The 15667-nt window shown below is 38.3% G+C and overlaps 1 protein-coding gene across 3 annotated transcripts in view; it reads right to left on the bottom strand.

Annotated features, from left to right (window-relative positions):
* Positions 1–15667, bottom strand: part of ODAD2 (outer dynein arm docking complex subunit 2) — a 208601-nt gene that overhangs the window by 89778 nt on the left and 103156 nt on the right. For all 3 annotated transcript variants that reach the window (XM_054716588.1, XM_008150416.3, XM_028158882.2), the window contains one exon: positions 12702–12816. In XM_054716588.1, coding sequence (XP_054572563.1) covers positions 12702–12816 — 115 coding nt within the window. The remainder of the gene's footprint in view (positions 1–12701; positions 12817–15667) is intronic.

The following is a 15667-nucleotide window of genomic DNA, read 5'->3' as shown; positions in this document are numbered from 1 at the left end:
AAAAAGAGAACTATAGGCCAGTATCCTTGATGAACATAGATGCTAAAATCCTGAACAAAATTCTAGCAAATCGGATTCAGCATTACATTAGAAAGATCATACACCATGACCAAGTGGGATTTATTCCGGGGATGCAAGGATGGTACAATATCCGCAAATCAATACATGTGATACATCACATAAACAAATTGAGAGACAAGAAGAACAAAGTTGGAGGCCTCACCCTTCCAGAGTTCAAACTTACTACAAAGCAACAGTAATTAAAACAGTGTGATAATGACATAAAAACAGTCATGTTGACCAATGGAATAGAATAGAGACACAGAAACAAACCCTTGGCTATTCTTTCAAATGACTTTTAACAAAATCATTTTGTCATGACCAAAGGCTCCCAAGAACATTCAATGCGGAAAAAGGACAGTCTTCAACGAATGATGCTGGGAAAACTGGACATTCATATGCAAAGGGATAAAGTTGGACCCTTGCCTTTTACCATATAAAACTATTAACTCCCTGGTCTCGTAGCTCAGTTGGTTAGAGTGTCGTCCCAATATGCAAAGATTGTGGGTTTGGTCCCTGGTCAGGGCACATACAAGAAGCAATCAATGAATGCATAAATAAGTGGAACAAACAAATAGATGTCTCTCTCTCTCCCTCTCTCTTTCTCTCTCTCTCAAATCAATCAATAAAATTTTAAAAATTAACTCAAAATGGATTAAAGACTTCAATGTAAACCTTGAACTATAAAAGTCCTAGAAAAAAATAAATCCAATTGTAGCTGAAGTCATGAGCATCCTGAGTTTAGAACTAAAAGCAGAATAACAGTATTCCAAATAGGGGGCCCAAATCTAGTTCACTTCTTGAAAACAGGGGTAACAAAAGGGCTTACACATTCATAAAAGGAGACATAAAAACATTAGTACTAACTGTTGCCTATGGCTATTTCTGTGTGAAGTTGTGTGCCTAGAGAGATGGCGGGCCACAGCATAGGATTAGGAACTGGGGTCCCAGTCACATGTCTGAAGCAATAGATTTTGAGATGGCGAAGTTTCTGATGGTGAAATGCAGTGTATGATCCTAGGTGTCCCTGGCTAAGGTGGATAGAATGATATAATTAATTTAATGGATGAGATTCTTTAATAAAGTAACTAATAACCAATAATAAACTGTACTTTCAAAATTAAATGGGTAAATGTTTCATAAGTAGCTAATTGTTGGCACATTTTGTATATATCTATTTAGAACAGGCTATACCTTTAGTTGTAGCTTTCCATTTTGTATGTTACATCTCTGTTAGTGCTACCCCTTCCTAGCAACAGCCATTGTAGCCCTTTTTGGAGTTGGGGCTAAAGAGCATGGAATGGGAGAAGAGTAGCAGAGAAGGAAACGAATCCAGGTGAAAGCAACAGATTTGACTTGTAGATAGTGGTCCTTTCAGCTGTGATCTCAAGAAAAGCTTCTTTACACCCCCACTTTTGTTTTGGCCCTTCCTATCCCCACTTGCAAATCTGGCATACAGAAAAACATTTGTAATGTAGTTCACTTTAATCTTTTATGATTTTAGGAACTGGAGGCCAGATGAGCAACACACTGTGAACTATTTGGTGAGTTAAAAATGATAGGAGACCTAAAGTAGGCTGGCAGAACAAAAAACACATATTATATTTTAAAGAGGTTTTAGATTAAAAAACAAAAACGTTGCACACTCTTGACACATTGTCAGGCAGCTATACATTCTCGGGCCCAAACATGACCAAATCCAAGCTCATAAACGTGTTTATGGCAGGATTCTTAGTATGAAACTGCTCCCTCTTATGCAAGCCTTCTCCAGGTTCTCTGTGGCTTACTGATTGGCCATGGCTCATTGGGCAGCTGAAGTTAAACAGAGTGTGATGTCAAATTCCTGTACTGTTTGATCAGCTGTGTTCCGTCACACCTGTAGTCAGGAAGTTGGCCTCATCCACACTCAGCACTCAACATTCCTGACTAAAATTGCCCAAGCTTGGATTTGGACCTCACAGACATGAACTTGTTCTCTTCTCTCTGGAGTAATCATTCACAAATGTCTTTTTTTTCTCTGTTTGGAGCGGATCCGTAGGCCACTGCTTCTGAAATTACTAGAAACGTTTTCCCCCCAAGATCAAAATTCAAAACCAGACATTATTTTCTAAACAAGTAGCAAAATTAAGTTTAAGAAGGCTACAAGGCAAATTATCTCATAGATATATTACTGATTTAAAAGAGACATTATTTGAGTTTTCTTCCTAATTCTACAACTTATACATTCAGAATATTTATTCTAAAATAAGAATACCTGTTTCCTAGCTGATTTATAAGAAAGTGGTGATTATAAGTTAACATGAATTATGTAAAACACTTCTTACGAAAGGGCAAAAAGTATTAACTTTTACTTTGTTCTTAATAAAATATCTTAGTCATTAATGAAAGAAACAAGTGAGGAAATTGCTATAAACACTTGCAATATTTACAAAAAGAAATACGTAATATAAAAATGCAATGAAAGTTTATGTAAATGTTGGCAAAAGGTATAAAAATGATTGTAAGTGATATAACACAATTATACATTCTTTTATGTGAGTTTCTGCATTTTTCAATATCTTATTGTTCATGGAGCACAAATTTGAGTTGACTTTCTGCAGCATAGAGTTTTACTTCTTAACAACAAAGAATTTAATACTACATGGATTTTCACCAGATTCAGTTGTTGCATTCTTTACATCACAAGCTCCTAATACTAAACACCTGTTCAACCACTGTTTTTCTCAAAAAAATGTGTTTGATCATTCAGCTTGAAAGGAACAGCTTTTCACTTTCATTTACAAATCTCTCACACTTTTCACAAAGCAGTTATTTGTCTGCAAGCAGACTTGAAGCTCAGGAAATTTACTAAATAAGATCACTTCAGAGGTCAAATCTTGGGCCTGTGTCCATTTTAGCAATCTTAACTGAAAAACAACATAAACTTTCCTTAATTCTAACCCAGAAAACACTTTAAATGGTACACTTTGAAATAAAAATTTGAAAAAAAAATGCAGTGACTTTTTTTTTGGTTATTAGTTCACTTTAGTTCAGCCTTTATCTTCTTCAGTTCTTAATAGACTGAACACTGAGTAATTTTTAAACAATATATGCTTATTTTCTGTCATAGATATACAATATCAAAAACAGACTCACATTTCACACTCTGATTTCCCAAGCATATGAAGAAAGGGCAGATAATTACTAAGCTGGGAAAACATACCTTTTTACTAAGTACATTTTTTTAATCATTGATAAGCTATAAAAAAACTATAAAATAGTGACCTCCAAAATGAAGGAAACATTTTAAAGCTTTTTAATTGAGACATTGGTATGCTGCTAAAAGTGTAGTACACTACAAAAATCCTACAGTCCATTTTTTTATTCACATAATAACAAAATAATTACAATGCAAACTTACATCGTGAATCTTTTTTGTGTCAACTACTCCACTATTCATTACTGAAGTCCTTGATTCTGGTACTTGGTTGCCTGGCTCGTTCGTTGATAGGTAGCATTAAATATTTCCAAATAGGAAAAGATGCAATAAATTCACTATAAGTAATTATTACATCTCATTTTCTTCATAGATAGATCTGAAAATGTGTCCTAATATGTATGCTGTTAACAATATAAAAGATGGATCACATCTGTTTCGAACAGTTGACATTTCACCATATCCATTCCACATGGACACATAGTATGCTTAGGTTTCACAATGCCTGACAGACGTGGTGGGACCCTGAAGGAGCAATAACTTGTCTGAAGACATGGCTTGTGCTTTCCTCCCATTTGTATCACTTAGCTATAATCGACAATGGCTGGTTTCTGCAGCATTACTCTCAGTGCCATTAATCCAGACAAAGAAGTTATTTATTTCAAATGATGACAAATCCTACGATTCATAAATTAATAAATCTAAAGTGACTTACAAAGTAGCTTATGTAAAAAAAGTGTGGAAATGCTTTCTTAAAAGTAAAAGGCAATTTTTCTTAGAAAGTTGTGTCATTCACTTACCTGATTAGGGGAGGAATGGGGAGGAGGAGGAAAGAATGGGCCAACATTTCTGGCAAGATCTACTCTGGTTCTAATATTTTACTGCAAGCTAGGGCCCAGCCTACTAAAACAAAACAAAACAAAACAAAAAACACTTCCTGCCTCCATTCACCCTCAGAACTTATAATCTTACTAGAGGCCCGGTGCATGGATTCGTGCACCAGTGGGGTCCCTTGGCCTGGCCTGCACCCTCTCACAATCTGAGACCCTTTGGGGAATGTCAGAGAGCCGGTTTCGGCTTGATCCCCACAGGCCAGGCCACGGGACCCAACCTGTGTGCAAATCCATGCCCCGGGCCTCTAGTATGCATATAAGATCTTTGGTTAATCTCTTCCCGCCCTCCTCCTCCCCCCTTCCCTCTGAGATTCATCAGTCTGTTCCATGTTTCCATGCCCGTGCATTGAGCATCTGTCCTCTGGTGGTCAGTGCATGTCATAGCTACCAGTCGATTGGTTGAACGGCTGAACAGTCACTTGGGCTTTTACATATATAGATTAGCAAACAATTTTAACTCACAATATAAATATTGAAAACAATATACAAAATGAGACTTGAAATTGCTAAACTGAACATAATCAAGTGGGATAAGCTTTGGCTGGTGATGTAAAATAAGATTGGAAAGAAATACACAACCTCCATGCATATAGACATTTACAAGTATCCTTACTCGTATTATTTCAGCTAATCTAAAAGGCAATTGATTGTAAAAAGCAGTATTATTTTACATACCACCAAGGAAAACACTGTCCTTACACAGTGTCAATCATAAAACATATCCCTGAGGAAATATGCTCAAATATGCTCAAAATCAGTAGGTCAAAGGTAACTTTATTTTCTCTTCCTCAGTGGAAGAATATTCTAGAAAGGCTCTAATGAAAGTTTGTTTCATTTAACCTCACTCTGTTTTTCAAACACTAGAAGCTTAATTACATGAATGTTAAGATGCAAAACAAAAAGAAAAGGTATATAAAATAAAATGGGTACTTGTACAGGGTTTGGCAAATAAATAAATGTTATTGAATTTATAACATTATTTGATACGCCTAAAGATTCAATTAAATCATTGCTAATTTTTAATTTTACTCTATTTATGTATTGCCATAAAGCTCTTCAAGACAAAATGAAAATTTAAATGTAAATGCTTCTGAAGTATTAAATCCAGTCCAATTAAAAATTATTAATACTATAGCATGTTCCTCTCTGGCATCATTTTATATTTTGGTGCTTTCACACTTTGGTGCAGCACAGGAAAGTAACAGATGATGTTGTACCTCCTTGGATATCATACATGGGTAAAACTGAGAGAAAAGCTCATTCAACTCTTAGATTCCTATGTCATAGGTTAAAAATGGAATCAAATACAAAACTATTCTTGATTTGTGATTAATTTTTTATATAAGTATCAAAAGCAAATAGATCAGCAATTCAGGGGTTTTAAATATTGATTTTGTTTAGTGTGAAAAGAATTAATCAATAAAATATAAAACATTGTTTAAAGCTTACTAAAGACACACACACACAAACACACACACACACACACACACATACATACACACACACACACACACACACACACACACACACACACACACACACACACGGCATGGCCCAAAAGTCTTAATGCAGTTTTATGCTGTAATTACTTCAGAAATATAAATGCTTCAAAATTTGAAAATGCAATTATATACATTTCATTTTCACTTGTTTGTTTATTTATTTATTTTAATCCTCACCTAAGGATATGTTTTCACTGATTTTAGAGACAGAGGGAGGGAGGGAGAGAGAGAAAGAGAAACATTGATCAGTTACCTCCTATACACACCCCTACCAGGAATCAAACCCGAAACCTGGGTATGTGCTCTGACAGGGAATGGAACTTGCAACCAATCCTTCCCTGCACTGATGACAATCCAACCATGGCGTCATTTTCACATGTTTAGTTTTGTGAATACTGGAAAACACATTTTTAATTTTTATTTATTTTTTAAAATATATTTTTATTGATTTCAGAGAGGAAGAGATAGGGAGAGAGAGAGAAACATTAATGATGAGAGAGAATCACCAGTCAGCTGCCTCCCTGCATGCCCCACACGGGGATCTAACCCGCAACCTGGGGGTGTGTCCTGACCAGGAATCAAACAGTGATCTCCTGGCCCATAAGTCCTGCTCAACCACTGAGCCACGCTGGCAGGCCTTAATTTTTATTTTTTAATCTCTCATTGAAGATGGCACTGACTATAGCATAGAAGTTAAAATTTTACTTCAAAGTTTCCAAAGCTGAACAAGTATAAAAGGAAGTTAAATAATAAAACTTTCAAATTATTTTTTAAGATTTTAAGAGCAGTTTTAGGTTCACAGAAAAATCGAGCAGAAGGTACTGAGATTTCCCATGTAGCCCTTCCTGTAAACATGCATAGCCTTTCCCATTACAGTAAACCCTCAGTGTTTTTCGGATCTGGATTTAACAGAGTACAGATTTAATGGACAAAATTTCTGATCTCTATTTAAGACCCTGTTAATTTTAAAATAATTTTAAACAAGATTTGCTTATAATTAAATTAACAGGTTATTTTTTGTTATTAATTCACTTTATTCTTTTCTTTTTTAAAAAATCTTTATTGTTAAAAGTATTACATTTGTTCCCTTTTTTTCTGATTGACCCTTTAGTAAATATATTAGTATAAAGTTTATACTGTGTGTGTGTGTATGTATATATATAATTTAAATTCTTTACTGTTTAAAGTATTATGTAAGTCTCCTTTTTCCCCCCTTGACCTTTCACCACCCACCCTCACACCCCAGCCCATGCCCTCACCCCCACCCCATCTGTGTCCATTGGTTATGCTCATATACATGCATACAAGTCCTTTTGTTTGATCGCTTACCCCCTCACCCCCCGCCTTACCTCATAGGTTGGACAGTCTGTTCAATGCTTCTATGACTCTGGTTCTATTTTTGTTCATCAGTTTATGTTGTTCATTATATTCCACAAATGAGTGAGATCATGTGATATTTGTCTTTCTCCGACCGACTTATTTCACTTAGCATAATGCTCTCCAGATCCATCCATGCTATTGCAAATGTTAGGAGTTCCTTCCTTTTTACCGCAGTGTAGTATTCCATTGTGTAGATGTATCACAGTTTTTTAATCCACTCATCTGCTAATGGGCACTTAGGGCTGTTTCCAAATCTTAGCTATGGTGAATTGTGCTGCTATGAACATAGGGGTGCATATATCATTTCTGATTGGTGTTTCTAGGGATATAATCCTAGAAGTGGGATTACTGGGTCAAATGGGAGTTCCATTTTTAATATTTTTAGGAAACACCATTCTGTTCTCCACAGTGGCTGCACCAGTCTGCATTTCCACCAGCAGTGCAAGAGGGTTCCTTTTTCTCCACATCCTCGCCAGCACTTGTCCTTTGTTGATTTGTTGATGATAGCCATTCTGACAGGTGTGAGATGGTACCTCATTATTGTTTTGATTTGCATGTCTCAGATGATTAGTGACTTTGAGCCTTTTTCATGTGTCTAGGCCTTCTGTATGTCCTCTATGGAGAAGTGTCTAGTTAGATCCATTGCCCATTTTTAAATTTGATTATCTTCCTCTTGTAGAGTTGCATGAGTTCTTTATATATTTTTGAAATTAAGCCCTTACCAGATGTAACTGGCAAATATGTTCTCCCATACTGGGGATTCCCTTTGCATTTTTGAGGATGGTTTCTTTGCTGCAAAAGCTTTTTAGTTTAGTATAGTCCCATTTGCTTATTTTTTCCTTTGTTTCTCTTGCCCTAGGAGGTGGATCGGCAAAAATTCTGCTTTGTGAGATGTCTGAGATTTTACTACTTGTTTTCTTATGGGATTCTGTTATTTTTAACAAATCTTAGCAAATAGGCCATATGTTGGACAAAACATTGTAACTATAATAATTTTACTGATATAAATAAATATCACATATCTACAACTATAGTCTATATATTTAAATCCAAGAGTCACTATTCATAAACAATGTTCAGGGAATGATCAGCATATGATCACACCGCATTGCTGTGGTAATTAGTTCTGTTGTTGTGTGGCATGACTTTCTGCAGCAGTTTGAACACGTGCCAGCCTATGTTCTAATATGCACTAAGCCACGCCCCAGCCTTGTGCATTTGTTTACTCGGGGTGACTGGTGAATGCACGCTTTTACTAGACCTGTTCAGTATAAATTTAAAATTACTGTCATACATATAGAACACTTTTCATACATAATTTTAATTACACAAACCTGTCTATGTAAGTAAAAATGGGTAGAACTAATTTGTCAATTTTTTAACATACACATTTGGAAAACCTACTTTATTATATAACTAGAGGCCCGGTGCATGAAATTCGTGCACGGGAGGGGGATCCCCTCAGCCTGGCCTGCACCCTCTCACAATCCAGGACCCCTCAGGGGATGTCCAACTGCCAGTTTAGGCCCGATCCTGCACGGATCCCACAGGGATCAGGCCTAAACCAGCAGTCAGACATCCCTCTCACCATCCGGGACCACTGGCTCCTAACCACTCGCCTGCCCGCCTGCCTGCCTCATCACCCCTAACCTCTCTGCCTGCCTGCCTGATCACCCCTAACCCCTCTGCCTGCCTGCCTGATTGCCCCTAACCACTTGATTGCCTGCCTGATCACCTCTAACCACTCTGCCTGCCTGATTGCCCCTAACTGCTCACCTGCCAGCCTGATCACCCATAATTGCCTCTGCCTTGGCCCCCTCCATGAGCTATGCATATATGCATACTAGAGGCCCAGTGCACAAAATTTGTGCACTCTGGGTGGGGGGGTCCCTCAGCCCAGCCTGCATGCTCTCGCAGTCCAGGAGCCCTCAGGGGATGTCCAACTGATGGCTTAGGCCCATCCCCATGGCAGTTGGACATCTTAAGCACTGCCATGGAGGCAAGAAAGGCTCCCACCACCACTGCTGCACTCGCCAGTGGTCAGTGCATGTCATAGCAACCAGTCATTCCACCATTGTGTCGATTTGCATATTAGCCTTTTATTATATAGGATAAGTTCTTTGGTTAATCTCTCCTCACCCCTCCCACCCCCATCCCTCTGAAATACATCAGTCTGTTGCATGTATCTGGATTTGTTTTGTTCATCAGTTTATTTTGTTCATTAGATTCCTCCTGTAAGTGAGGTCATGTGATACTTGTCATTCTCTGACTGGCTTATTTCACTGAGCATAATACTCTTTAGGTCCCTCCTTGCTATCTCAAGTATTCCATTGTATAAATGTACCACAATTTTATAATCCATTAATCTACTGATGGACACTTGGGCTGTTTCAAGATCTTGATCTTAGCTACCCTATATAATAAAGAGGTAATATGCAAATTGACCCTCATGCCCTCGTGTCACAAGATGTCTGGCCCCACTTTGTCACAAGATGTCTGCCCCCACATCATCACAAGATGGCCACCCCCACATTTCACAAGATGGCTGTCAGGGGAGGGCAGTTGGGGGCGACCAGGCCTGCAGGGCAGGGCAGTTGAGGGGGACCAGGCCTGCAGGGGAGGGCAGTTGGGGGTGATTGGGCTTGCAGGGGAGCAGTTAGGGGGTGATAAGGCTGGCAGGCAGAAGTGGTTAGGGGCAATCAGGCAGGCAGGCAGGCAAGTGGTTAGGAGCCAGCAGTCCTGGATTGTGAGAGGGATGTACGACTGCTAGTTTAGGCCCTTAAACGGCAGTTGGACATCCTCTGAGGGGTCCCAGATTGGAGAGGGTGCAGGCCAGGCTGAGGGACGCTCCCTCCCCCCCCCCCAGTGCACAAATTTGTGCACTGGGCCTCTAGTTATAAATAAAGCTGCTATGAACATAGGGGTGCATATATTCTTTCTGATTAGTATTTCAGGCTTCTTAGGATATATTCCTAGAAAAAAGACTCCAAATAGTAGCGGCAATGTTGAGAAAGAAGATATATGCAAAAAAAATGAAACTAGACCACCACCTTATTCCATACACAAGATTAAACTCAAAATGGGAAAAAGACTTAAATGTAAGTCATAAATCCATAAAAATCATTAAAGAAAACATAGGCAGCAAAAGCTCAGACATCTCACATAGTAGAATTTTCCCTGATACATCATCTGGGTAAGAGAAGCAAAGGGAACAAATAAACAAATAGGACTACATCAAAATAAAAAGCTTCTGCACAGCAAAAAGAAACCAGCATTAAATTGAAAAGGGAACCCACTGCATGGGACAACATATTTGCCAATGATACATCTGATAAGGGGTTAACTTCCAAAATATATAAAGTACTCATACAACTCAATAAAAGGAAGACAAACAACCCAATTAAAAAATGGGCAGAGGACCTGAATAGACACGTCTCCAAAGAGGACAAATGGCCAAGAGACATATGAAAAATTACGCATCACTAATCATCAGAGAGAAGCAAATTAAAACTACAATGAGGTGCTACCTCGCACCTGCCAGAATGGCTACTATCAATGAATCAACAACAACAAGTGCTGGTGAGGATGTGGAGAAAAGGGAACCCTAGAATACTGCCAGTGGAAATTCAGACTGGTACAACCACTGTGGAAAACAATGTAGAGTTTCCTCAAAAATTAAAAATGGAACTGTCATATGCCATTACTTTTAAAGAAATTCTTTCTTAATAATTTGAAAGGCATTATCAACACAAACTCATATCCTAACATATAAAAAGCCAAGGGCCATCATGACCAAAACAACTGGACGGACAACTGAACACAGGCTGCATGGGGTGACCAGGCTGGCAGGAGGGTTAGTGAGGGATGACCAAATGACTGAACAGCAGGCTGTGTGGGGTGACCAGGCTGGCAGGGGAGCAGTTGGGGGAGACCAGGCTGATGGAGGGGCAGTTAGGGGCAATCAGGCAGGCAGGCAGGTGAGCAGTTAGGAGCCAGCGGTCCCAGATTGTGAGAGGGATGTCTGACGGCCGGTTTAGGCCCAATCCCATCCAGGCCATATCCACTGTCCCGCAAAGCCGGACGGACAGACAGCCAGCTCCCCCGCTTTGGCTTTCGATTGTGGGGGAGCTGGCTGTGTGTCCACTGGTGCACCAGGTCTTTCGAAAGCCTCCGGCGTGGCAGAGGCTTTCGAAAGGCCTGGTGCCGGAGCAGACAGAGAGCCAGCTCCCCCGCTTTCACTCCCCGCTTTTGATGGTCCACAGCAGGACGTGGGCTCGCTGCCCCAGAGGCCCCTTCTGTGCCGCAGCACAGCCATGGCTCAGCGTCCCGCCGGCCCAATAGGCCACTCCGGCCGCCCCGAGTCCCGCCCCTGGCGCCTCCCGCTGGCCCAATCGTGGGCATAGTGGAGTGATGGTAATTTACATATTACCATTTTATTAGGTAGGATTGGTGAATACATTGCTGAAATACATTCATTTTTCACTGCTGCATTGTATGATATTACATGACTATACTATCATCCTGTTTTCCATTTTCCTGTAGATTGACATTTTAGGTGATTTATTTATTTATTTATTTATTTATTTGCTATTATAAAAAATAATTCTATTCTGCAGTTTGTAATAGGTCTCCTTCTACTATTCATATACAACACAATCCACTTTTTTTACACAAGATTGTGTTATGGTCACATATATTTAGAATGAAATTTAGAGTAATATTAACTTTATTATAGAAATTAAATATTTTAATTAAAAATATTCAACAGAGGGAAATATCTCTAGCAACAAGGATGTTAAAGGGAAATCTGTAAACCTACAGCAAAAAAAATTTAAGATAACCAAAAAAGGCTGAAAAGAGATCTTTAAAGATAATAAAATTTTAGCCCTAGCTGGTTTGGCTCAGTGGATATAACGTCGGACTGTGGACTGAAGGGTCCTGGGTTAGATTCCGGTCAAGGGCATGTACCTCAGTTGCAGGCTCAATCCCTGGCCCTGGTCAGGGCTCATGTGGGAGGCAACCAATCAATGTGTCTCTCACATCAATGTTTCTCTCTGTCTCTATCTCTCCCTTCCACTCTCTCTAAAAATCAATAGAAAAATATCCTCTGGTGGGGATTAACAACAACAAAAAAAGAATAAAATTTTAAAATGAAGAGTTAAAAGAATTCAGAAATTTCCAGTTCAGTATTTTCATTCATGTAAAAATTTTATCCATAGGTTTAATATCAATCCTTACTGATAGATAAGAAAAGTGTGATTTGTGAAATTAAGTGACATTTTCAAGGTAAAAATGTAGTGATCTTTCACTGTTGTATTTTGTGCTATAAATAAGATAGGAGCAGTCTTGTGCTTCTGAAAGTAGCCAATGAATGCAGGCAAATTTCTTATCATCCAAGAGGATAAAACGGTCAACTTCTCTGGAGTACTTGTTTCAATTGCACCAGCCAAGTAGAACTTAGTAAACACTGCCATCTTAGCCTAATTTCATTTGGCATCTAAAAACTGACCAGGAAAAGGCATTGTTCCAAAATTATTTGGCACAAATGTTCAGGACTCTTTCCACCAGATAAATCTGACCAAAAAATGTCAAAAGCAATTAGTGGCCTGTGGTGACATTATTCAATGTAGTATTAGAGATCCCAGAATTGAATGATGTGTAGTTTATTACCTTAGCATTTTGGATGCAGGGACAGAGGGCCCAAGCAGCGCTGGCCTTCACGTCTGGGTGCGGGTTTTTCAGCAAGGACCACAACAAACGAACTCCATCTAAGCGATCAATTATCCTATTGTCAAATAGAATATAGAGACATAAACTGTAACTAACATGTGTAAATGAAAATTTAAGTGGCCTATCTATTCAGACTATTCTAATTAGCTTTTGTCCTTCTGACATTTTGCTTGGATTTCTTTTTCCAAAACTTTAAAAACAGCAGGGATATAACATGATGTTGAATTGTGAGCACTCTGATTTCAGTTTTAAATTCATGACACGAAAAGCAAGCTCCATGGTGATTATGATTCACATAAACTTAAAATCAAGCCATATAATTTTTTAATTAGCTGTACACAGACTGTTACCTAAATGTAAAAATACTGGTTTCTTTCATATAGTAACATCTAAATACTTCCCAAAACAAATATTTATGCCTCAACACTGTGCAGTTACCTTTTTTATTTGGTCTGTGTGTAATTGACTTAGCTTACAATGTGACATAGTTTAAACAACTCCAGTCCTAATCTAGCATTAGGAATTAAAATCATTACACCACAGAGCATCCTTTGTTGGGCATGAATAACATGTAACTTGTTTTCCATGTGCTCCCTTTTTTGGCAAGACTAACATTGCAAACTGTGTTATAATTACTTAATACTCTGTAATCAAAATATCTTCATGACTAGCTAAAAAATGAATTATCATCAGAGTCATCTCTACACCATCTGTCTTCTGTTTATGTATCAATCAGTCCAGGGAACAGAACCTCGAATTAAGGTTCATGGAGTACTTGCAGTTGAGAAGAAGGCTAAACAAAACTTAATATACTTTACAAACATGCTTTGTTCAGACAGATACGCTAAACAAGCAAATAAGAAAATATAAAGAAGATAAAAATTCCTTTAATTTTTAATTTCAAGTAGTGTTTAACACATGTGGTATTAAGCCACAGATAGAATAAATACTACTGGTTTAAAATGCTATACAAATTCTTTCTTGAAAATCAACATAAACACATCTACATTTCTTGATTATCTGAGATGAATTTACCAGAAAAAAAAGTATTATTTCAAAGATTCCAAATAGGAAGTCATTTTTGCATAACCATATAAAACAACTGGTAATGCAAATAACTTATACTAAGATATAAACTGTTTTTTTAAAAGATAAGTTTTAATTTTAAAAAGTGCATTGAGAAAGTATTTAAAGTTTAACTAAATAGCTTTCCAAACCTAAAGCTTTCTAATATCATGCTGAGTGAAGACAAAGTTTTATTTCTCAGTTTATGGAAACTGTAAAGAAAGATACTGAGCACTTTACAATGAAGGATTTACTTTACAAACTTAAAAAGCTTACTACTTTATATATGCCACTGAAAACAGAATTAATGCTGTTTTCAGTGGCATAAAAATACAGGTCTCTGTATTTTTTCACACACATTTCTCAATGAATGAGTGATCTCTTACTCTCAGAATATAGTAGTAAAATTTGCATTAGTGACATTTATGTATACAATGCTGGATATAACTTATCATTAGTGCAGATCACTTGGATGGCACACATTTTTAGTTTAAAACAAAAAGGATAACTCAATTCTGGACTCCCTCCATCCCGCCAGGAAAAATTTCATAATTAACTATAAAAATTCACTATTAATTGTAAAATTATATCCATTATCCCCAGCTCTCAGCCCCAAACCCCAAACAATTCATCAGCTTGTTAGTTATAAAAGATGAGACTATGATCCCATTGCTAATGTCTTAAAGGAGGAACTCAGTACATTACAGAGTAATAACTTTAGAGGAGGAAAACATTTTCTGAAAACATTTTCAAACACAGCAACTAACAAAGCCAGGGGTAAAATTAAAACAAACAAGTTTAATTTTGTCCCATTCTCATCTTCTTCTGTACCAAGTCATTGACTGCTGTTCACTTCACAATAACTTTCATACCTATACCACATTCCTCTGTTCTCCCTGCAACACCCTACTTCTGGTCTTTACTACCTCATATTGGGATTGCTGCAGTAGCTACAAGACTTGGTTTTGTGCTTTCATTTCTCTCAGTTCTAATCCATCCTATAAACCCCTGGGAAATTCATCTTCATAAGGGCCCCTCAGAGCTTCTGCAGTACTCCTCGAGAGCAGGGCTCCAGGGTTATTCATTCTGTTCATCACACCATCTAGCACATTCAATCAGCACCTAAAGATCACGCCAGGATAAAGTCTCCAACAGCTTCCCATTACCTGCATGGTATTAAAACCCCAATTCCTGAACTCCAATATTTAACATTTCCAATGAGTTTGTTTATTCCTTTCAGTTCCCTCTATTGCAGGCATTTGCTCATAATCCTCTTGGGACATCTACTAAACACTAAGTGCTAAGCATAGCACAATGGCAGATACAGTCAGTTCTCATTACTTGCGGTAGTTACATTCTATAAGTCACTGCAAACAGTGCACTAGTGAAGACTGAACCATTGCTCCTAGGGGAAGTAGAAAATGTAGTTCCTGAAAGCCTCTGGTCAGAACATTTTCATCAATTGATCAATATGTAACCTTGTTTTATGTGTGTTTCTGTTTAGAAGCACCTTATTGAATATGTGTGGTTGATTCATTAACATTGAACCCATGGCCAACAGCACTATGAAGCTTACTGAGCACACGTTTTCTGTCAGGCACATCACAGCCTTCCTGCACTTAAGAATACTAGAAAAGACAGCTCTGCAGCCCTCTGCTTAGGGGCTGTAGTGCAGTATCAAGTGAGGATATAACCCAATCCCTCCTCCCAGTCAGTAGAACAGTGTCTGCCTGGCCAGCAGCCACAAGGAGCAGAGCAGCTTATAGAGTGTTTCCCATGTCCTTGACAGCTAACAAGCCTCACCAGACTCTCTGTGCTTGGCCTGCACGCAGGCCTTTCCC

This window comes from Eptesicus fuscus, chromosome 5, assembly GCF_027574615.1.
Source record: "Eptesicus fuscus isolate TK198812 chromosome 5, DD_ASM_mEF_20220401, whole genome shotgun sequence".
Classification (NCBI taxonomy): domain Eukaryota; kingdom Metazoa; phylum Chordata; class Mammalia; order Chiroptera; family Vespertilionidae; genus Eptesicus; species Eptesicus fuscus.
This window is presented reverse-complemented; position numbering and strand designations above follow the sequence as displayed.